The sequence below is a fragment of the Corvus cornix genome, chromosome 1, assembly GCF_000738735.6.
Source record: "Corvus cornix cornix isolate S_Up_H32 chromosome 1, ASM73873v5, whole genome shotgun sequence".
Classification (NCBI taxonomy): domain Eukaryota; kingdom Metazoa; phylum Chordata; class Aves; order Passeriformes; family Corvidae; genus Corvus; species Corvus cornix.
This window is the reverse complement of record NC_046332.1, coordinates 40,113,806-40,138,195: the sequence shown is the minus strand read 5'-3', so window position 1 is coordinate 40,138,195 and position 24,390 is coordinate 40,113,806. Positions and strand designations below refer to the sequence as shown.

Below are 24,390 nucleotides of genomic sequence, written 5' to 3'. Positions count from 1 at the left end.
TTACAGGATATCTATAATACCTCCTTTTAAATATATCTTTTACAGACTGAAAAACTCCAGATCATTAATCCTTCCTTACAAGGAATCTTTAATAAACATTCCTAGTGCCCATGTGGCACTGCTTCAAGTTCCTTTCTATCACTTTGAGATGTGAAGATGAGAACAGCAATAATGAAGATGTAGATCTATTTATCACACCTTTATTTTCCTTGGAAATTTTTTGTTTGTTCCTTATTGCTTTCCACGAAATTCAGTTCTCTTTGCTGTTTTGTACTTGAGCTGATGTTCATACACAGTGGCACCTTAATCTCTTTACTGATAATATCTAATAAAGGTATTATGTTTTTAGGTATTTTTAAATTTGTTGGTGGTGACATTATTTATTGGTGACATTATTTATATAGAAGCCACTCTACCTCTCTTATTGTAATATCCTTTTGCAGTTCTTCAGGGTTAGTTTTAACTTTAAAAATTCTGAATAATTCTATGTCAACAATCTTCTCTACTTCTCTGTTCATTTTGTTTTCAGATAAGTTATGTGTTGAATGGTGAAGTCCCAGAACAGTCTTCACTGACAATCTCCCAGTTCTCCAAACTGTTTGGATACTCCTACAATAGGTGGATTTTTTCTAATGCATTTTTAATTGAAAATGGGGCTCTACTTCAGCCCCTCTAAGAATTTAGTTCTTTAGACAGCCTTTGATGGGTGACCCTGTAAAGAACTGTGTGAAATGAAAGCAGCTTGACCATTCCTATTCATATTCTCTCTGACTCTTCAGGAAAGTTGTATACAGACTGAAGCACGACTTGCCTGATTGAGAGCTGTGTCCTTGGTATATGACTGTGTGGTAAGACTACTGTATGATGATGTGCTAAATACAGTCCTAATGATCATATTTTTTTATGTATTTTCTATCAACAAACTTGACACAGAAGTAAGACCTAGTGGTCTGTCATTCCTCAGATGTTCTTAGGAGTCCCTTTTTTGAAGAAAACCCCCACCTTTTCTACCTACCTTCCTTCTAGTCCTGAGGCTCAGTGAAGGAAAATAGTACATCCTGCTTCCTTCCATACACAAGGTGGGCCTTGGGGGTTTGTTAGTATTTGTAGTGACAATATTTCTTCTAAAATTTCTTCTATTTAAACTTCAATTACAAGAACTTCAGCCCTGACAGGGGGAGTTACTAAGTTACATTGTAGTGAACACTGCTGAAAATAATTCACTTAGGTTTTATGATGAAGACTTATAGTCCTAAGGTGTTCCTTTTAAATCTCTGGCATCTGCTGACTGTTCACACTCATTGACAGGTTTTGTGCTTCAATGAAGTCAAAACTGGGGTGTTTTTGCTTTTGGGTAAGACTTGGTTCTGGAAAATAATTGTGTTGAGTTGTCATACAGTGTTTAACATTTGCTTTTTTAGTCCTGAAAAAACCCCGAATTTAAAATAGAATTAAATTATTCTTGTTTTTAAAATAATACAGTATATCTGTACCCATCTGAGGGACAATAATATCTTTCAGATCTTATGTTTTTAACTTACATTAACTCCCTTTCGTAAGTGCAATCTGTACACGTACTGAATGCTCTTTGCATGTCATGCCATCATTTCATATTCTTAATGAAATGCTGATCTACTGATGCTTTGTACCATGTCCTGTTCTTCTGGGTTATTGCCGTCCTAGCAAGCGACATGCCTGCAGCAACTGGCAGGAAATGTATAAAAATTACTGAGCAATTGCTTGGTGTCCCTATGAAAATTAGGAAACAAAAGTCTATTATTGCACAGGGATATTTTTCATCCTTATTATTTATGATCTTTGAGACCATGAAGGCCATTACAGTTGCAAAGATATTAAGGGAATTATTAAGGCCTTACCTTCCCATATTACTCTATAATTGCTTTGCTATGGCTGTGGTGCCTCTAGGCTCTTTAGCTTTCCAGCTTCTGTTTTGGTCACAATGAGTCAGTGATGGCAAAACAACCACCACCTGCATTTTCATAAAGATTTTTTTTCATTTGTATTAGGTGCTAAAAGGAGCCTGAACTTTTAAGAAATATTGAGGCTTTGAGTTATGTGCACTGGAATCAATCTCTCTCAGGCTTATATACATGACTCTCTTACGGAGGTTTGGCTAAGGCCATAAAAAATCCTCTCAGTCATTTTTTATATCCAGTTATCAAACATGAAGTACAACAATAAATAAAATTGATTAGCACAGAATAAAAACATAATATATGATCTTCAAGTGGCTAACAAATCACAGAGCTCACGTGGTCTGAGCACTGCATAGCAGTGGGATGCCATTCTCAATGCTGCTGTGCTCTGCCTTCCCATGAAAGTAGCTCCTTTCTGAAAATCCTTTACCTTTCAAGACCTGACCCCAATTGTTCACTATTTTTTAGGCTAACTACTTAGTTTACTCCCTGCATCACAAGCTGTGTCTTTCTTCTGAATACGGATATCGGTATGAAAGTGATAAATTTGTGATTGATATGAAAGATATATCTTCAAAAAAAATCTAGTTTACCATATCTTGAAATCTGGTGTGGGATTAGAAAAGAGTCTAAAAGCCAAACTTTCCTGTCTGTTTAAGTAAATCTTATCCCTTGGCTTTACTCTGAAATACATCATTCCACCTTAAATTTTCCAGTGTTAGGATCTCTGCCCTTTCAGGCAGGGTCTTCTTTACTGGGGAAGATTTAAAAGCCAATAATCCTTTTTTTCTGTCTCTGATCACCAAAGAAGACACTGAATCAAATGACTGAACATATCCCTGGACAAAGCACAGTTTGACCTTGTTAGAATCAATGGCTTGTTAGTCACCTGGCCAGAAAGAGATCTCAATATTTATAGAAGAGATCTCTCCTTCAGATATTTTTTACAATGATGCAGTTATCAAAAAGTAATTATTCTTCAACCCAGGTGCAAAAAAATGTATTCAGAAAATAACTTTTAATAAGGGTTTTCATTTAAAAAGGTTTTCCTCCAAATTGCTGCAAATCTGTGACTTGAGTTCTACACTCTGCTACTCAGTGTCTTACGTACCCTAAACTACAATGTCTGCATTTCATTTTTCTGTGAAAAAAATAGACATGACATAATAATGTGATAAATATTGACTTTGAGGTGCTTACATACCACAGGAATAGATGTAATAAAATTTCAAACATTTACAGATATTACTACAGCTAAAACTCTTTACATTATCCACTATGGGCCATTTAATGGAAAGGGAGAATGGAATAAAGAAGCAAGATCAGTTTCTTATTTTCAGATAAGAATAAGGGAAAGGGCTACAGACAGGATTTCAGACATCATCACTTTGGAAAGGACTGCTCTACCTCTTCGTTTAGCCTACCAATCCATGACTTATAAAACCTCAGATGCTGAGTGTGGAAAAACCAAGACAGCATGACAGTATCCACACAATAAGAATTTTTCCTTCATGGGGGCAAAAAAAATCAGACTGCTGAGAAATCATGACACATCCTTTTACTCCAGCTGTGTAGAGGCTAATGATTGTTTCATTAATATTCCAAATATTAACCACCCTCTTGCATCTCCCAGAACATGACAACTCCTTAAATTCTTTCAGCTAAAATGATTTGGTTTTGTCATATAATCTTTCAGCAACAGCTTTTTAGCCTCCTTTGGAGCCTAATTTTGCATGAAACAGGTTACAGGGAGGTACTTGAATAAGTGGCTGATAAGCATTTAAGACAGTAGATAGACAAGTTTATAAGATTCCTGGCTAAATATCATGAGAATGCCAAGGAGAAAATGAAAGCCAAATATTACCTGTACCCAGGAGAAAGATTAGACATGGATTGATACTTGCCATTATTTTATTAACAAATGATAAAACCCTCCCAGCTCAGTGACGAAGAGTGTTCATCTGAGAGCTTTGCATGAAGAAGTCCCTGGTCTAAATCACATGGTATAAGAATGTTAACATGGTTTTCTTACAGGCTGGATATAGCTCTAAAAGCAAATTTGCTTGGGATTCTTACTAGTTTGGATCTTCCTCTCAGTTTCCGGGAGACCTATTGAGGAGTGATGAACTCGTCCTGCTGAATAAGAATTTTTAAATAATTTTACAGATCAAAAGTTGGGTATCCTACAACATTTTAATGATGATCTGTTGTGTGAATATGTATCTAAACCCAAGAAAATTTTGCCTAAGAAATTGCTTACAGAATGTTAATGTATAATTTCTTCCCCTATCTATAGTTTGCAGTGAAAACTAGGGTTATCTAAGGTGTGGGTCCTTTTGTGGCAAATGAATATTCATCACTTTCCCTGAAGACCTGCACCATTAAATGTCCCCAGACATTTATTTGGGAGAACCTTGAATACACACATTTACAAAGACATTAAATTCACAGCACAAATGGAATTAATTCAAGTGTAATGATGATACCCACCATTATATCCTGTCTGCAGCAGAGATTTTAAATGCAATGGGAAGAATTTATTGACTCACCTGCTATTAACCTTATTCTAAATGGAAGGACCAGCACCTGCCGTAAGTCCCTAAAAATTTACTGTGGGAATGGTTGTTTTAAGATAACTGTTCACAGCATTTCTTCCACTTAGAGGTCTCTCAGCCAAGTTTTGAGCTATAAATTTATCATTTGAGAAGCCCTGAAAATGTTCATGTGAAATTGCATTCTGTAATGCACTGGACTAAACACTAAACTGAACTAATAATAAAATGCCAACATTGTTTTCATATGTTAGAGAGCAAATCCTGTTGGATATCACTGGATGGAAAGAGGTCTTCACTGGAATATATCCTAATATGACAGAAAAATTGGTAATTCGGTGTCTGGGAAAAAATATCATAATGAGTACAGCACAAGAAAGGAATAAACTCTTCTTTAGTTTACAACTAGAGGATAAGATGTTCATGTGTTTCTAATTACAGAGGAATAAATGTAAAAGAAAGTCACATTTAGCAGAAACAAAGTGTTTAACTAAAATTTAAACATAACTTTACTCTTACAACTTTAAAATCCATATTTCACCAGTTCATCAGTTACACTGAACTCTGAATTCTGTCTAGAAAGCCCTTTCTAGTAATAGTATGACTATCTTGAAATATACCTTTTTATTTATAACTATTAAATGCCATGTGTGCATGTCATACATACAAACAAGCTTTCTGCATCTCTTAAACATCAAAAACAACTAAAAGCACTTAATTTTCTTTTGGAAGCAGGTGTTTTATGACTGAAAAAAGGGAACTGAGTCCAAACCCTAAAGACACAAAAGCAATGAGATACTCTCAGAACAAGCAATGAGGGAAAGAGTGGTATATTATTTAATTCTTCAAATGAGAGTCCAAATTTTCTAGCGTACATATTGAGCTGCAGAGATTTCTGTTTATCTGTGTTTGAAGATGTTGAGCAGTAACTATGACTAAGTCTGCAGTCTTTTTCCACATAGAAAAGTCTTTACTGAGTAATAATCTAGACTTCATCACATTTCCCACATAGTTGTAAAGTGGCTTCTAAGATCTCCTCCTAAATCCAGCACATCTGATATTGGATGAAACCAAACTTCACCATTTGGACGTTCAGAGATGAGTGAGTGTGCCGGTTTGGCCACATTTAGAAATATATCCTCTGAGAGAAGGCAGGTCACCACCACTCCCCCACTAGGTTTGTGGAAAATACATTTTCCTCAAAGGAAAGTAAAAGAGATAAAGACTATTTATTTACCAAAACACATGGGAAAAGGAAAATAATGCTAAATAATAAAATCTCTCGCTGTGGAGAAAAAACCTGGGAAAGTGTTAGAGTCCTCCCTTTGGTCTCCTTGGAGCTGGTGCCCGGTGGAAAGTTCTCCTGATGTGTTCTGATATTGAAGCAGTCCAGTGGAAAAGGGAGAAAAATCTGAAATTCCAGGGAAGGGGAAAAAAAAAAAAATCAACTCTCAGTCTCTCTCTGGAGAAAAAGAAGCTGAACAACTGGCCAAAAACTGACCTGGGAGCAGCCAGCCGTGTGCTTCCTCGCTTCCCTGCCGCAGCTGGGAAAAGAAAATTGCTATCTCTGCATGACCTTGAACAAGCTGCAAACTGCTTTGAAAAAGTTTTGCTCAGTTTTTCCTTCCCCCTCTCAGGCTCAGTTTAGAGGCATAGAAAGGCACAAAAATTAATTTCTGGGCATAGGCAGCGATATGGGATACAAATCATAAGCTCACCCCAAGACAGTGAGGACATCTGACTGGCTTGTATACAACATTCCAATGTGAAGACTTGTGCATATATAGTTGTTTCTAAACATGAAAACCTGAACATTTTCACTGACTAGGTATATAGATAATTTTTCTGAGCAGCCACACACATCAAGGAAAAAAAGGACTCACTATACTAGTCAACACACCATCTTGCTTGGGAAGCCTAGGTCAATGAAAACCAAAAGAGTTACCATGGGGGTTTTTGTTCCATTTTGTTTTTACAGGGAATGAGATTGTGTTGAACTTGGCAAAGAAATATGTGGTAGATTTCTTTTAGGCATCACTGGCCAATGTTAATTATTTCTCCTTTCCAATTGCTTGATATTCATCCAGGACAGGGTCACAAAAGATATTTAGAAACCTGGGAAATATTATTTAATCTAAGTGATTAGGAGGAGGATCTAATTTTTATGGGGTTTTTAATTATCTTCCTGATGAAATGTTCACAGTCCTCTAAGAATCTCATTTTTCCTGTAGAAATGATATAATTGTTTGTACTTCAAATATGACCTTAAGCTTAATTTTTTTTCTTTTCAACCTGCACAGTTGTTTTATAGGACGAAAACAAAATATTACCTTTCCAACTGCATGCCAGAAGTGTTAAAACTATTGCGATGCCCAGAGAGAGTATTTCCTTTGCTTCTGGTCAATTAGAACACTACCGCACGAAATTATGTAGCTCTAATATTCATTGTATCTAATTAACTGGAAAAAGCTTCCTAAATTAGAATTATTTTTTCAATTGAGACTGCTCATATAACCATGCAAAAACTAGAAGCTATTATTTCCTCAATACGAAAGATCAAACGAACACTAAAATTTCTCTGCCATCAGCAACAACGGTTGAAATACCCATTGTTTGACCGAAAAGTAACAAATCATCCTGTTATATACTTGCTGTAGTTCTAACTTCAATCAAAACTCCTTCTGTTTACAATAGAATTATTTTGATATGCTGAGAAGAATTCAAAACTGACAAGTAATTTTTATTTGAATATTACGTCATATGCTATGACTTGCAAAGCAGCAGTCACTGGTGAATTTGTATCTAAGATCCTGAGACACTAAGATACATAACACTTAGGACCATTCTTCATAATCTGAAACCATTTACATCTGTAAAGGTTACTTTCATTATCAATTTGCACAAATTTGAATTCAGTCACCAAGAATTAAAATATTACCAATATACTTCTGTCTGAAATCTTAATAGTTATGGTTCAAGGCAATATCGTTCCTAATCCTGACTTGAATTTAGAGGAACATTTTTTTCAAGTTCAGTTATTTTGGGCTTTGTATATACTGTATCTGCATCACTTAACTCTTTCTTTGGGCAAGTTTCATAAATCATCAGGAGAAGGAGTGAAACAAGAAAACATCAGTGCAGAAGATGTGCAAGATGCTGTGTGACTAGAATCTTGAACTATTGTAGCTAATTAAAAAAAGCAACCACTGCGTTTTCAACATATACTGTTTCTATAAACTAATGGGAAAACTTAGCAATTAAAACTCCTTTAAAGAGGTTACCTTAACAGAGCTCAAAAGGAGACTAAACGCAAACTTTTGCAGTGGAAGAGTTCTTGCTCTGCGCTGAATCCTGGGACATAATCTTTCCCAAACCTTTCCCTGTTTTCCTTCTGTAATAGTCCCCAGGGTTGAGCCCTTTTACATTGTCAAAAGACCACCCCAAGTTATTTTCTCTCTCTGCTTTTTTAGACTAAATCTTTTGCAAATAGTGTCTTTGAACTTTTGTGTGCTGTTTGAGAGTGTTCTTCAACTATTCTACAATCCCTATAAAACACTCTGTAAAGTTTATTGTGTAAGAGCCCTCTTTAAAATTCTCTGCCTACCTATAGATTTTCCTGCCTATAGATAAGCACCATTGGTGCTAACTGGAAAAGACTTTCTAAATTAAAAAATGTTACTATTTAGGGAATAATAAAAACTTGAGCAAAACAAGTAACCCTCCTTCATCCTATTATATACATGTCCTTCTTTTTTTTTTTTTTTAAATTAAAATAATTCTACTCTGACTTTTCTTATTCCTGTTTTGCATCCTATTTTTTGACAACATTGCAGTAGGACCTTGGCATAAGAGCAGAACAAAAGAGAAAAAAAATTCAAAATACCTGTAACCAATGCAGGATATACTTTCAGTAGAGTAAAGCAGAGATTGTGGGAAGCCTTTTATTTTCAGTTTTCATAGCGACCCATCATTAAAATATCTTACTTCAGTGTTACAGGAGAAACACATTTACTACAGGGTAATGGCTGTCCAGAGACATTGCCATTTTATCAACCTTCCCCTGGAGCAAACCTTGCATACATCACGTCTGTCAGTGTCATCAGTCTTTGTACACTAGTAAAGTACAAACTTGATTTTCCCCAGACAGTTTGACTCTGCTTGAAAAAAAATTCAAAGAAGGATTATTTCAGGTTTGAGTCCTGTCCTGGAGTACTGAGTAAGAAAAGTTCCTACCGTTTCTATTCCTCCAGTTTCTAGACAGTTTTTATGGTCTTGCACAATTCAAATACAAAATGTTACTGCAAAACCTTGCAATATAACCCACATGAAACAGGAACCTTACAAGGCTGGAAACTCTGGAAAACCTAGCACAATTAAGTCACAGCTGAATATGTATTTTGAACCACTATTAAAATTCAGGTGTACTTTGTTGTCCTCTACAATTCAGCTCCATATGAATAACCACATTAGAAGACAAAACTACTAATGAAAGTTGGAAAAAAAATTAAAAAAAAAAGCCAGATAAAGGCAAAGACTGACAGGTCAAAAATATTAGCATTCATCTTTAGTCAATTTTAAAAATTCTAGGTATCAGTTAATTAACAACTGTCAGCATTCTTCAGGAATGGGTACAGCTGAAATCTGTGAAACTGCCAATTTCTATCTTTATTTATTACCTTATCATGCTACAGTGGCCATTCTTATTGCTTGATTTCTATTATTTGGGAATTTGCTATGACTTCCGAATTTTCCTTCATGCTGGTAAAGAGATCTTTAGAAAACCCAGTGATGTTCAAGCAATATATCCCAGAGTTTAACCTCAAAAAGCATGTGCAGCCCATATTTCAACACAGAAAATTAGAAATGAACATCCTTAATACCTTGATAACTATATGTTCCATCATTATGTGAGGTTATTAATCACATAGAACTAATCAATAGAATGAGGACAGACAAAATTCAGTTCAGAAGTTCACAGACTATGAAACATGGAAAAAATCTGAAAGTCAGTTACAGGAAGAGATGTCTGGTCAGACACACTGACCTCTGGATTTAAACTAGTTTGCTCTAATGGAACATAGTAGAAAGTACCCTCTGATGTCTGAAATTGTCCAGGTTTGTTGTGTTTCTTTTACCCTGGAAATTTCACCATAGCAAAGCTAATAAGCCGTATTTGCACAGAGCTAAACTGAAGAATTACATAATTCTCTACAGCAATAATGATAAAGTAAACATATTTTCCAAAGAAATAAAAAGGATAAGGAGGATAAAAAAGTAAGAAAAGCCAGAATAAAAATGTGTGAACTTGAAATAACTGTCTTATGCTCTCAAACATCAAACGTTTTGTACTCCCTAGGTTTCTATTGCCTAAATTTGAAAAGACTTTTTGTTGTTTTTATGAGTCAAGATAATTTACTGCTCCCAATCAGCATCCAAGCCTGCAAAGATCCAATTTAACAAAGCTGTTTATTATTTGTAAACAGTTATCAAATAATTCCTCAAAGTTTGTAATGCATTAAAAAGCAGTTAATGAAATGATGCATATTTTTTATTTCCTGCTAAAACTTTTAATCTCCTTGGAATTTTAGGGTGTTTTTATAACCCAGCTTGAAGTGAAATTGAATTATATGAAATGACTGATTGTCGAAGACATCTGAACAGATGAGGTATTCATTTTATTCAGAATCCATTGAAGGATTTCTTGATGTTTTTATTTAATTTGCTTCATATCAAGGAGCTAAGCTCCCCTTTGAGACACATCACAGAAGAAATAAAAGACTAATAAAATCCCAGTAAGTTCTTACAATCCTGCAGAGTTTGACAGAATGCCTTAATATTATTCAGTTTCTGTCTCATAGATAAATAGAGACCACTGCTGTCATTGGAGTGTTTTTTATCACAAGCTGTCTAGTCCCCTGGGCATAGGTACTGTATATACATCAAAATCTGAGAAGGTTGATAAATAAATCAATTAGAGTATTTTGGAGTTAATGATACATATGTTTGGAGAATACAGACTATATAAATAGTTTTATTTATATAGAGCCATTTGTAAAACCTGTTCAAAACCACAAGGTCTTCCTATGGTTTCTAACAAATGTGCTGACTGCTTAGGGTAATGTCAGTTGTGATGCCAACCATTGGAACTCAGAAAGATGTATGATTTTTAAACCTAAGTCAATATTTGAAAAGTTCAAAGTAATTTATGTAATTTTATAATTAAAAAAGCTTAAAAAGCCATATTCAAAATCATTTAACACAACTCAGCAGATGGAGAGTCAAGTATATTTTCAGGTAATTCAATGTTGGTTTTAATGCCATTTTTAATTTCTCACTTCCCTCTCGGAGTCTATTCCCAGCTGTTTCTTTCTTCATAAATTACTTTAAATTTCTTTAACTAGTAAGCACTACTTTTCAGCAGTTATTCTGTATTTTGGAGCATAATGAATGCATACTTTAAAAAGGTTGTCATCACCCTTTAATATTTGTCAATGGACAAGGTAATATTACCTAAGGCCATTTGTAGGAAAATGAAAAAGTACAGTATGATTGATGGAAATTTTTTATTGTAATTCCAGACAGTTTTTAAAAGGCCCATATTATTGCATTAAATGGAGGAGGTAAAACCAGAGAGATGTCCTAAATAATAAGATTTAGCAACCAGTATTTTCCTTAATAATTTTTTTCAAGGTAGGTTTATGAAGACTGCAATGTTAGGTAGAAAAATTAGGTCTCTTCACTGAGAAACTTGCTCAGTCATACAGGAAAGCAAGCAATTTACTAAGAAATACTAAAGAATTCCATGACAAAAAAGGAGCTTTTCATAAATCCCAACAGATTAAAATTAAGACATGGAAGCCTAATAGAAATTCATGAGTGTGAAATAATGAGTCAGGAAACTGGGAAATTGTTGAGGAGCTGTTCATCTATGTGCAAACACTTCCCCAGTACTCCAGCACAGTTCACAAGGTTGGATTAACACAGTGGTGTGACAGCCAGCTGTGAAACACAAATTTGCTGGAGGCTGGTATTTACTACCCACTTGACATTTAAAAAAATCTGCAGAGTTTTCCTTCATAGATTTTTTTTCTTAGCTCAATGATGAAGGCTGATGCCTTTATCCTTATTTACTCTCTCAATTTCTTAGAGTGTATTGTGTACCTATGTACTATCAGTACAAGGTGGATAATTAATCTGCTGAATTTCTGCACAAGATAAAACCAAATAAAAGCATGAAGAAATATCATAAAGAACAAATAGAGTAAGATATGAATAATAACTATGGCAACAATTTTTTTTTCAGAGTCCAGACAGATTAAAAAGGCAGTACACTTTGGGGGTTTCAATTTTGGAAAAAATTAATTTTATCAAAAAGGTCAAGTTCACTATGTTAAGTCAGTAAAATGAAACACCTGAAACTCAATAATTAGCATAGGTACAAAACCAGCAAAGAAAATAGGAAGTGATACATAAAACCAGCAGTTTTTTGCAGCAGAGGCTACATGCTATGCAGAAGGATATTTAAATTTGCTACAACAAATAAACATTAACTTAATTTCATTCTAATTGGTGAACATATTTTTAATTTACTCTAAGTGATCTGTGTTTAAATCCAGCTTTTGCAATATGTTTGTAGCATAAGGACTAGTATGATCTCGAGAAAATCTATAAGCAAGACAAAAGAAAACTCTCTCAAAGTTTCTCTCTTTCTCTCTTTGATTTATGTAGGTATGGATTCACATATGCTGAAGAGCTGTGAGGAACTAGAAACCATAATTGAATGCGGAACATCTTGGAAAGAAGGAAAATACAGGCCATTTCCTCTCTTCCTTTGAGACATGGCAGAAGAGATTGACACCCAGCTCTCTACAAGCTCCTTTCAGGCACTTGTAGGGTGATAAGCTCTCCCCTGAACGTCCTTTCCTCCAGGCTAAACAACTGCAGCTTCCTCAGCCACTCCTCATAGGATGTGTTTTCTAGACCTCTACCAGCTTGATTGCCCTTCTCTAGACTCACTCCAGCACCCCAATGTCCTTTTTTCAAGTGAGTGGCCCAGAACAGGACACATACTTCACATGTGGCCTCACCCGGTGTTAAATACAGCAGGACAATCAATCACTGCCCTTGCCACATCATTGCTGATCCAGGCCAGGATGCCATTGGCCTTCTTGACCACCTGGGCACACCCTGGCTCATGTTCAGCTGCTGTTGCCCAGCACCCCCGGGTCCTTTTCTGCTGGGCAGCTTTCCAGTCACTCTGCTCCCAGCCTGTAGCACTGCCTGAGGTTGTTGTGACCCAAATGTGGAACCCAGCACCTGCCCTTGTTGAACATTGTGCAGTTGCCTTTAGCCCTGTCAGAGACTGAAATATAATTTATGACTTAAATATTTTCTTAAAGGACTTTAAAAACTGTATTACAAAAGCTGCAGAGAACACTACTGCACCCTGAATGGGGCCCTGACTGAGGCCTTACACTGCTCACTGATGAAGATAAGATAAAGTAACAACTCAGGGCTGGGGACATTCACAAAGCACAGGCTTAACACCTCCGAGGTGGAGACCACAGCCCCAGGGCTATCAGCTGCCAGGCTTGCACAGGCCCTTGAACCAAAGGATGGAGGGAGGAGAGGCTTTGGGTATCTTGGAAAAGCCTCTGGTCAGAGGGGCAGTGACTGCCCATCCTCCACTGTGCAGAGGAGCCCAGCTGAGGGGTCCTCACCGGGGCGGGGGGAAGCTCATCCACAGCAGAAGGGGTGACATGGCCCATCACAGGGGCCCCCTGTTGCTGCCTGCCCCAAGGTGCAGCCCAGCTCCGGGACCTGCCCAGGCATGTCTGGACTTGTCTCTGCCATGTGCTCTGAATCCCCTTTGTTCCAAGCGTGGGTAAAACTTAAAAGTAGCACGGACTCCCCTGAAACAGAGCCCGATTGGCTGGTTACCCCGGGTCCACCCCTAGCTCTCCCCTTTCCCTTCCCCCGAATAAAGCAGCGATCCCAGCTCGAGGCACTCCTGCCTCTCCTTCTGTGAACAGACTCTCTCGTCTCTCCCGAGACAAGAGGAATAAAGAAAACAGGAATACAGGCACAGAGTCTGGGCTGTATGTCTGCTCTTTGCTTCTGCTTTGACAATAGCTTTACAGCTAACACTTGTTGCATATTGGAGCTGCTGCGCTGCTGGATCGCCCGTGCGGTCTCTCTAGACAGCCCGAGCCTTTCCAGAGCCGAGGCCGGTAAATCTGCCGGCTGAGCGAGCAGTGACTTTCGTCAGTCCCCCTCAAAGGGGTCCCCAGACCCTGCACCAGAGCACCAGAGATGTTGCAACAGACCCTTAGTGTTGCAAGAGACAGTGTGTCAAGCTGCCCCCTGCAAGGGAGACACATGGGGGTACCCACCTGGCCCAAAGTGTATATTAATCCACGGGATTCTGCACTCTTTGGCGTGTGGTGTGGTGGCGTGTGGCGGCCTGGCACAGCGTGTGGTGGCATGGCCACAATGGCAACAGGGGACCCTCACCACCATCAGACCAGATGGAGGGGAGCAACGAGACATCGTCGGGACCCTCGGATGGGTGATTTGCTTCCACCTAACCCCTGTCACCTCTCCCTGTCCCCCCAACCCCCACGCACACTTCTTTTTTTCATTTCTTTCTCTCTTTCTTTTATCTTCCCTTCTCTTTGCCTCTTTTACTATTAAATAAAATACATCCATTTTTTGGCATCAACATCTAACTTTGTTTGGTTTTAATCTCATTTCTGGGACTATTTTGAACCTTCTAAGTTCTTTCTGGTTTATGCACAGAGACTTAGCTTTACTTTGCTTTTCTGGGTTTAAACTGGATTGTAACAAGCCCATTGATCCAACCTGTCCAGATCCCTCAGCAGAGCCTTTCTACCCTTCAGTAGGATCAACACTCCCACCCAACTTATTGTCATCTGCCAATTGACTGAGGGTGCACTCAAGCCCCTCATCCGAATCATCAATAAATTTAAGCATTAAACAGGATCAGCCCCAATGCTGAGCCCTGGGTAACCACATTAGTGATCAGCTGACAACTTGATGTAGCATTGGTCGCCATCGCTCTTCGAGCTTGGCCATCTGGACAGTTTTTGACCCAGTGAAGAGTGCACCCGTTCAAGCCGTGAGCAATCAGTTTCTCCAGAATGCTTCGGGAGATGATGCCAAATGCTTTACAGAAGTCTAGGGAGGCAACATCCACAGCCTTCTCCTCGCCTACTAAGGGGGTTTCCTTGTCAGAAGAAAATCAAGTTGGTCAAGCAGGACCTGCCTTTCCGAAATCCACGCTGGCTGCACCTGATCTCCTGTCTTGTATATGCTGTGTGATGGGACCCAGGATGATCTATATGCTTCATGACCTCCCCTGGTGTCTAGGTTAGTCTGATGGTAGTCTGTATCCCCTGGATGGTCCTTCTGACCCTTCTTGCAGATGGGCCTCATATTTGCTATTTTCCAGTAAGTTGGGACTTTTCTGGATAACCAATTGGTGAATAATTGAGAGTGGCTTGGTGAGCTCTTTTAGGAGCTCCTTCATCACTGTTGGGTGCATCCCATCCAGGCCCATAGACTTGTGGGTGTCTAACTGGCATAGCAGGTCACTAACCATTCCCTACTGGATTGTGGGGGTATCACTCAAGTCCCCATCCCTAACTTCCAGCTCTGGGAATTGGGTATCCTGAGAACAACTGGTTTTGGTATTAAAGATTGAGGCAAAGAAGGCACTAAGTATCTCAGACTTTTTGTAATCCTCTGACATTATGCTGCATTCTGCATCCAGCAAAGGATGGAGACTCTCCTCAGCCCTCCTTTTGCTGCCAGTGTATTTAGGGAAACTTTTTGTGTTGTCTTTAACCACAGTGGCCAATTACATGATCTCCTGACATCCTGCAGCTGGCCTGTATGCTCCATGTGGTATTTGCCAATCCCCTGTGGATGTCCCAGGTGCCTGAGAGTATCAGTGTGGCAGTGGACACTTGGGTTGAGGCAGCTGAGCTGAGCCCTAAGGAAACAGACATTGCCTGTAAAGGAGAAGTGTGTCTCTCTGTCAGAGACAGAGCATTGGAATAGCAAGGTGGAGTAACTGTTCTAAACAAAATACATCAAAATCTGTCAATTTGCACTTTAGCCTTCACAGATCGAAATATTCTCACAATGTCTGGATGTTTTAAAAGAAACTGCCTCCATGAACAACTTTCCTTTTCCAGTTGCTAGAGTAAATGCATGCACATATTGAAAAACAATAAAATCATGGTCCTTAAATTAATTATTTTTGCTGTGGTATTTTTCTTTTATGTGGTACCCCAAAATGATGCCTTCCTTACCATCGTTTCTCAGTGTCAGAGGTGTAGGAGGACTCAAAACTCTGGCATTTGTCACTGTGTTTTTTACCAGGCATATGTAGCTGCCAACATCTGATGTTTGCACCTTGGAGATGTAGAGATTGCCTGTCTCCTGAGAGATGAAGCGCCTGCTGTCTTCTGCCACAAAAGATGGGAATTCATTGAATACCCAGCTATAGATAATCTCTAAAAGAAAACAAAGAAAATAAGAGAAAGTAATTACAGAAACAATACTGTGTCATGTTAAAAGATACACTAAATAAATGTTCATTAGCTTTATTTCAATAATCTATGGGGGAAAAAGTTAAAGATTTTAAAAACTTTTTATTTGTTTGGTTTAGAATTAAAAAGAATATTTTTTTTCTCTTCTTGCGATTTTGAAAATAACATAAATGTTGAATCCACAAGTTCCTTGTAAAGACAAAGTTAGTTCAGGAAAAATAATTAAATTATTAATCAGACTCAGAAAACAGCAATAAGATATTAGATAATTCCCTTTCTAGTCTGTCAGGTCAAACCAATAATAATATCCAAGGAATTATTTTCTTTACTTGTTCACATTAGCAGTGAAATATATCAAGATGGTTCCTGTGGAGCTATGGATGACTTCTGCAAGTGTGTGTGTATATAAACAGGTTTCATTCTGAATGTCTATTTTTAAAATCCCTTGATTCTAATAACCGTTCAGCCTACCTTGTAGGTAATACTGCTTTATAGTTCTACCCTTTACATCTGCTTCATTGAAGAATTTCTTAACTCTTCCTTTTTGCAGCCTAAATTCCTATGATCAATGCATAATTCCTTAAATCAAAGCTACCAACTAATCAGTGACTTTTAAAAATAGAAATTAAATCCAGTCCCTTGGTTCTTATTTTTATCCCACAAATCATCTATTCTGTTTACCTGAACATTATATACTTTTCCCTTCATACTCATAATAACTAGTTGAGAAAAAAAAAAGTTATTTCCTATTATTTTGTATGAGATTATATCATGATTTAATAAAAACCTAGATTTATTTATGCCTCAACATTAGAAGTATCGATAAAGTTAATGAGATTCTGATTTAGCAGGATATTCCTTGCAGGGAATTATTCATGTGGAGTTCCACCAACCCTGACTTTAAAGCCCTAACCCTATGTATACTTCTTTACACATTGTTCTCTTTTTGAACTTACCTTCTATTGTTTTACTCCTTCACACTTTAAAAAAATATTGTTCACTACTTAAACTGGCACATTGGCTGTAAGGGTATTTCTTCTGTAATCTCCCCCCTGGATAGTCTTCAAAAACCTGGCTTCAAAATGAGAAAAGCCAAAGCTAGTCCAGGAATGTAAAGTCCCCACTACTGCTCCAAGATGCAAACTGCTCCATTGGTATAATAATTTCCAAGGTTTTAGACTGAAATTTTTGTGTGACTACCCAGCTCCATCAGCAAGAGGAAGACTAATTTCAAGTATGTTAGTCTGGTTCTCTCATACTTTCATCCCCATGACACTCAAAATGTTGTCTTGATAAAAAGTTAGTTTGAAGATGAAAGGGTTAAAGCGGTGAGAGGAAATGCCTCAAAATTTAAATTTTGCTGTGTGCTTTTCTTCTAATGATAGCAGAAGAATTAGTACAGCTGTTCTTGGTACAAGAGGTGTGAAATATATTACATCCTAGCCAGGAGTGCACTTTGACTATAACATTATAGAAAGCATTAGAAATTCCAGCTTATTTGTTCTTTCTGTCCTTATGTTGTACTGTCCCCTGACACGGTGGTGAGAAAGGAATAGAGAAGCACAATGACTGCTTTTTCAACCAATATAAGCAAAGAGTGCATGCAGTGTTATAAAGATGCAGTACCTTCTGAATCAGTTTGTAAGAAGTTTGCTCTAGTTTTGAAATCAGATGAAAATTTTCTCCTGAAAAACTGATATATATATCAGTATAAATATGTTATGTTAAAGGACTGAACATAGCTAACAGGAGAGGTAGACTGCCTCAAAATGGGGAATTAAACTGCACACATTGACTTTTTGCTAAAATCTTTTTTAGATTTATTAGTAATTCTGAGTGACTACACAGGACTCTGAAGAATTAAGGTCTCCCAGAGATTTCTCTGAGGTTCAGATTTTCCCTCTTCTGTTGTGTTTCAGGCAAAATACTAATTAACCCCAAGTATATCTCTGAAAATTTTATTACCACATTTTGCCATAATGTCTTATCTGGAAAAAAAATGATTCATGGCATAAAATTCTACAAAGCGATGATGGATACACAACTTCAAAGAAAACGCATAGGCTTTAACTGAAGACCTGTTACCAACTCGAATGGAAAGCAATCAGTCTTACTAATTGCTCTGGTTTAAAAGTAGTCCAAACCAAATGCAAAACAGTTATCAGTGTGGGTTCACTGGCAGTTCACACAGAAGAGAATTTCCTCCATTTGTAGCCTAAAACCACTTACAATTAATTATTCATTTAATAATTAGAATTAATACTAAGGAACAGATTTCAGGCAATAAATTTTTGTGCCTCTAAAGAAATAAAATACTTAGTCCTTGCCGGTGCTGAATCCAGGGGGATACTGTCATTTTGTCACTTTCCTGATTATTTTTGCTGTTAAAAATGTAGTGATGGATGAATGCATACTGGGATAGGGTACTGAGAAAATAAAAGTAACAGAAGTCCTGCCAAATCTGAAACTCAAAGCATTTATACTATAAAGCTGTGGTTAATGTTTTTTTTATTTTTTGTGCACACCTACAGTATCTGTATTCCAGCCAGGAGCCCAAACTGAAGTCCAGAAAAAAGTGTTAGCAGTTTACTTCTTGATCATTGTCAGTCCATTGACATTGAAAGAATTGCTCCTATTTTTCATTTCTAAAAAGCAAAACCCCAGGAATACACTTTAAAGTACCTGAAGAATGCATCTGAATGCTCAGATCTGGAACTGATCTGGAATTCTTGGTCTCCTTTGTGGGTGAAAACCCCCTTAGACACTTTATGATTTTTTTCTCCTGTTACATCTGGCTAATGAGTTCAGCAGACTCTTAAATAAAATGTTGAGGGCCATGTCCATACACTATGCTAGGCTTCAGTGAAAATATCTCAGGAAAATGTTGTAGGCTAGTGAGAAACAACTACAGCTGGCTTGGGATCTGGGGACCCCACAGATTTTAGCTGACAGAAATAGATGGATGATCTTGCAGAAGTGATTTTACAAAAGGGTGTTCACAGAATGACTGCAATTAAGGAAAAATGAGTGTATCTTGATATTGATCCATTGTACAAATATTTCACACTTCTAAATTTGCAGCCATAGTAGAGGATGAAACATGCATTGCTGTTCACATTCTTGGACTCTGACTGTTTCTACTTTGCATGCCAGCAAAATTACAAGTTAGAGTTTGTAAAAACCACAATTGCTAGCAAAGGCTCTCCAAGTACAAAACCTGGGGGTTTGTTTTGTCTTCTTTTGCTAGTTTGTTTTTCTACTGGCAGTATCATGCGTAAGGAAATACCTAAACGATTGCAAGGACATAAAAAATAACTAATAAAAAGACAGTAATGGAGAATCAACATTTAAAACATTGCTGTCTCTCTGCAGACAAGTGTGTCATCTAAAGTGTACGCACAGTAAAATATTCTGAAACAAGAGTGGAAGTAGTCATATATCACAAGTCCCACAGGAGTTCAGCACAGGAGTGCATGTAAACTGCAAGAAGAGAGGCATTTAAATATTATCTGAAATCCTACTCTTACAAAATGGTAAACTGCTGAATGAACTTTCAGAATTTCAGAAGAAGCCTAAGACCAAATGGATGACACCAGGTCTATTTGTACACATTTCACTGCAGTTTTTACTGAACTTCAAGCCTGAATTTTGTGATAATGATTTATGTTAAAAGATTATAGAACCAGTGTCACTTGGCTAAACACAAATACAACTGTCATTGCATTATTTTTCAATAGGATACTGAACTCCAGAGATGCATCTCAAGCCTGACAGGTAAATAATAATAACCTTCAAGAGATTTTGGAGCTAAAAGTCAGTGCTATCAAAATCTAAATAAAACAAACCAGAACTTTAAAATCAGAAAGTAATTACTTCAGATATGGACCTTCTAAAGTCATCTACTTTTGAGAAAAAACTTAGTAAATGTTTTTTCCATGCTGCACACAATAGGGAAAATCCTGCTTTCAGTAGGGAAAACATAAGTTTAAGACAAAAGAGAAAACTAAATACTGCAGTATACAGAAACTTGGTTTTTAATAATATGTGCTGAGTTTATTTTTTATTTTTATGCCCATCCATTTTATTTTTAATGTGACACCAATGGCAAAATCACAAAGAGGATGCAGAGCCCTTCCTAGAAATTACAGTTGACTGCCAACACAAAATAAAGTTTTCCACAGGCACTTTGCATCAACACAGACAGGAACAGAGAATAAAAAGATGGAGAAATTATGTATTATAGAACAGTGGTAAATTGACATTTTCTGGAAAAAATATTTTGAATGGGTATTAGAGAACCTCAGCCAATCCCTCTAGGGGGTGGCTGGTCAAAAAACACAATCCAAATCCAAGGAGAAAAGGAATTATTTTATTATTTATGAGCTAGGTTATATATCTTTTTACTTGAGAGAGCATGATATGATTGGTCTCTTGACCAGCCACTCCCTAGAAGGATTGGCTGAGGTTCTCTAACACCCATTCAAAATATTTTTTCCAGAGTACCAAAACAAGGCTGGCAAACAAGCCCAGGTGCAGAGATAGAGAATTAGTTTACAAAACTGTCTTTCACTGGTTCTCAGCTAAAGCATGAGAAAGAAAAACTTCACAAAATGCTTCAGCAGCTGGAAAATTGCTCTGCTCCTGCCTTTTAGCATCCACACATTTGTCTCGTGGGCTGAAAAATTTGTCTGCTGCTAAATTCTCTAATATATAAAGTCTTGGTGTAAAAATGATATAAGTAATTTTGTTAATTGCAAAATTGATAGTTCCTTTTATGAATGACCAGGCTTGTTTACAGAAGAATGTCTCTAAGGAAATTTTTATCTTTTTTTCGGAAGATGATTTGGAAAGCCTTCCTAATGTTCAATTTGTTTCTGTATTTTATTAAGCATTTTTTTAGTAGGCTATGTAGGTGAAAATCTGGGTCACTTGGTGATGAAATAGTAAGAAGAGTTCATCTATTTCCTGCCGGAATGAATTTATAGTGTGAAATCTTGCTTACTATAATTTCTTAAACGATTTTTGTAGTTCTGTTTTCTCTGTTAAACAACACTAATTCCTAAACTGTCACAATGTGATGTGCTTCCCATAATGGATGAAGCTGGAATACTGACATATCAGCATTTTTCTTAGTGCTTTTGGAGATATTCTGATGCAGAAAATGTCAGTACTATGGTAATGCAGAAGTCTTTCAGTCAGTATGAAATAATGCCTGAAGTATTGTAAAGAGAGCTGTGCTGAAGCACTCAGATAACACCAAACATTCACTCCTGTGTTTTTTACTGCCCGAATGTTTCCCAGATTTGCTTCAGGGTTTTTCTCCTAAGAAATTACTTCTTTCAACCTTTTAACATGAGGTGTCTGGGCAGCCTTTTAACCAGTCCTGTTGTCTAAGTGGTATTTTGGGTGCAAGTGAAGACATAACAGGAAAGTTTCCATATGAACTCTGTTAAAGTCACTGAAAACCTTAATAGTCTTAGTCCATAACATGACTAAATTTTACCTATTCAAGGGCAAAGCATACAAAATATGCAAAGCATGCAAAACACCCACCCATCCATAATTGCGTTTCTGTGGAGTTATGATGTTTGTACAAGAAATAAGTCTGGTTTTAGTCTTCTTTTTGTGATGCAGTAGGAAATCCTGTTGGAAAAATATATTTCTCTTCCTCCATTTAAGATTTGCTTTCATTACTTTAATTCCACAAGATGGCAGTACTTGATGAATAAATGGTACTGATGCCTGATGACACTCAAAATCTGAGATAATCTGGGAATTTTAGAACCTTTGAAGAAGTTTTTTTTCCTATTTTTTTAATTGATAGGTAAAAAAGCACAAAGTACACATGACATTACAGGCTGAATTTACCATACATAGATATAAACCATGAAATTTGCAAGATGGCTTTGCTTCAGCATTTAGAATTATTCTCTTTAAATGAAATAAACTATCAGGAAAAATATAGGCTGACACCTCCCTTTCTGAAAATATGAAGCCTTATTTTATTTTAAGCCCAGTTTTCAACATTTTCCTCACAATTGCTGTTTGGATATTCTGTATACTAGCCATAGAATAAGGGTGCAGTAGCAATGCTCTCTAATGATGGGGAACACTTCACATTCAGAGGGAAAGAGGCTTCTTTTTAGCTAAAATGAATGGTAACAGCGGGTTGATCCTCCGGCCTCCTGCCACAACCAGATAAATAATTTTGGTGCATTTCTTTATGCTGCTTTTTTTTTTTTTTCAGTGCTCATTAATCCTCCAAGAAAATATCTAATGAACATAATTTGTTTGTTGCATTGGAACACACCCACAAACAGATATTGTTGATTTATCAGTTAGCAATGAAACTGCTTATTTCCTTCTCTGGGTCCTCTGTATCTACTGCTCACTTATCTGAAACACAATTCTACCAATCACATATTTGTCTTTCTTCAGATTCAGTTACAGTGATAAATCCCCAAATATTTTCTTTCTTATAAGCATTCACACAGCTAATAACTAAAAATATGCTAGAAAAGGTAAATGTACGGTCAGGATTCATCTTGTACTGGAGGATACAATTATTATATCATTGCTACCACTGTAGGCGGTCAATGTAGTCTCATTTGTACTTTAATATGTATGAAATGTAGCCAGTCATTAAAAAATACAAAGACTGATGAAATGTCTTTCTCATACATGCACTCTTTAAAGAGACCACCTAGCATACAACAAAAAATACAGTTTTGAAAATATATTCGATTATCATGTGTATTTGATTGACATTGTTATGATTTTCATATTAAAAAAGAAACCTGCTCCAGAAAGAGTCAAAATACTGTTATCAAAACCACAGGTTATTCAGGCTCTTCCTTTGCCCTCAGGCAGGACCAGTCTTATTCTCAGCCCAGTCTTAAAGAATGTCCAGTGATTGGATAATTAGACAGTTTTCCTTAATATTTGCCTATAACTTCTTTTTAATACTGTTTATTACTTATACCAAATACCATATTGGAAGTATTGAAAACACATTATTAAAGAGCAATATTAAAATTTTACAGTTACAGTGGGAGACCATCATCCCTGTGTATACTAAACTTCCATTTGCAAGGCTGGATCAGCCAAATCTCTTCAAGTTTTCTTCAGAAGTCCTAATTTTGAATACTTTGCTTAATTGTATTATTTTCATCCCTACTGCTTTTTTACATCTTATAATGTAGGACCCAAAGCTGGATATCAACACTGTTGAGAAGTGGAACAATAGTCACTTGTACTCCATAGGCAGCAGTTCTCTTAGGATGTCCTAGAATTCTACTGCTGAATTATCCATTCTACTAAGAATTGTGTTATTTTTTTGTAATTACATTTTTCTAAGGAAAAATGCTGTTTAATCACTTATTCCTTTTTATTCTATTTGCATATTTGATCTTTGATAAATACAGTAGTCTGCATTTTGCTGAATTTTGTGTTATTCATTGCAAGCAATGCACTGATCATTTTTGATTTTCATTCTGTGCTCTGCAGTAATTGTAACCTCTTGCAGGAGTCATTCTCAAATGCTAAATATGCCTTTCTTTCCTTTAGGTCACTCGCACTTTCAAAAAAATAAAATTAAATTTGATATGATTTGTTCTTGACAAATCAATACTGGATATTTCTTAACACTTCATTATCATCTTATTGCCTACAAATTCAGTGTTCAATATTCCATTAAATATACAATATATTGTGTTATAATATATTGTATATTATAACATATTTTTGCAGAACTCAAGCTCTGTTTATAAGCCCTCCTTTATCAAACAAAACAAAAAAATCCAAAAACCTCCAACAACAACAAAACCAAAACAAACCAATTTGTTTTTCTTGACAAACTTTGAAGTAATTTTTAAGACACTATATTCTCAGTAACCTTTTCATGTAAAGAAATGTTTAGGCATACTTAAAAGACATTACATCAAAAATACATTTTTCTTTTATGTAAATAAAGAAAATGCTTAAATTACAGAAATTTATGGGAAAAAAAGCTGTTGTGAGAAACAAATAAATATGTGATAATGTTTAAAAAAAATTTTTTAAGGAAGAAAAACACTGGAAGTAGAAAATTCCGACAACAAGGCAGACAAACTACAAATAGGAAGTTTAAAAAATCTTTTTAAAGCAAATATGAGTTTTTTAACAACCACTCTGATATTGATATACATATGTTGTTAGGTAGGAATGGAAATAAATACTTATGTAGAAAATTCCTGAATGCTCCATATAAATTCTTGTTCTATGATTTATGATACACCAGTTAATCCAAATGCTACTGTATAATGTTATTTGTTATGAAAAGTAGAA

At 36.5% G+C, this 24,390-nt stretch overlaps 1 protein-coding gene across 9 annotated transcripts in view; it reads right to left on the bottom strand.

The window, feature by feature from the left end:
* CNTN5 (contactin 5) overlaps positions 1-24,390 on the bottom strand; it is a 618,627-nt gene that overhangs the window by 148,537 nt on the left and 445,700 nt on the right. For all 9 annotated transcript variants that reach the window (XM_039563708.1, XM_039563715.1, XM_010400613.4 and 6 more), the window contains one exon: positions 15,826-16,029. In XM_039563708.1, the coding sequence (XP_039419642.1) occupies positions 15,826-16,029 (204 nt within the window). The remainder of the gene's footprint in view (positions 1-15,825; positions 16,030-24,390) is intronic.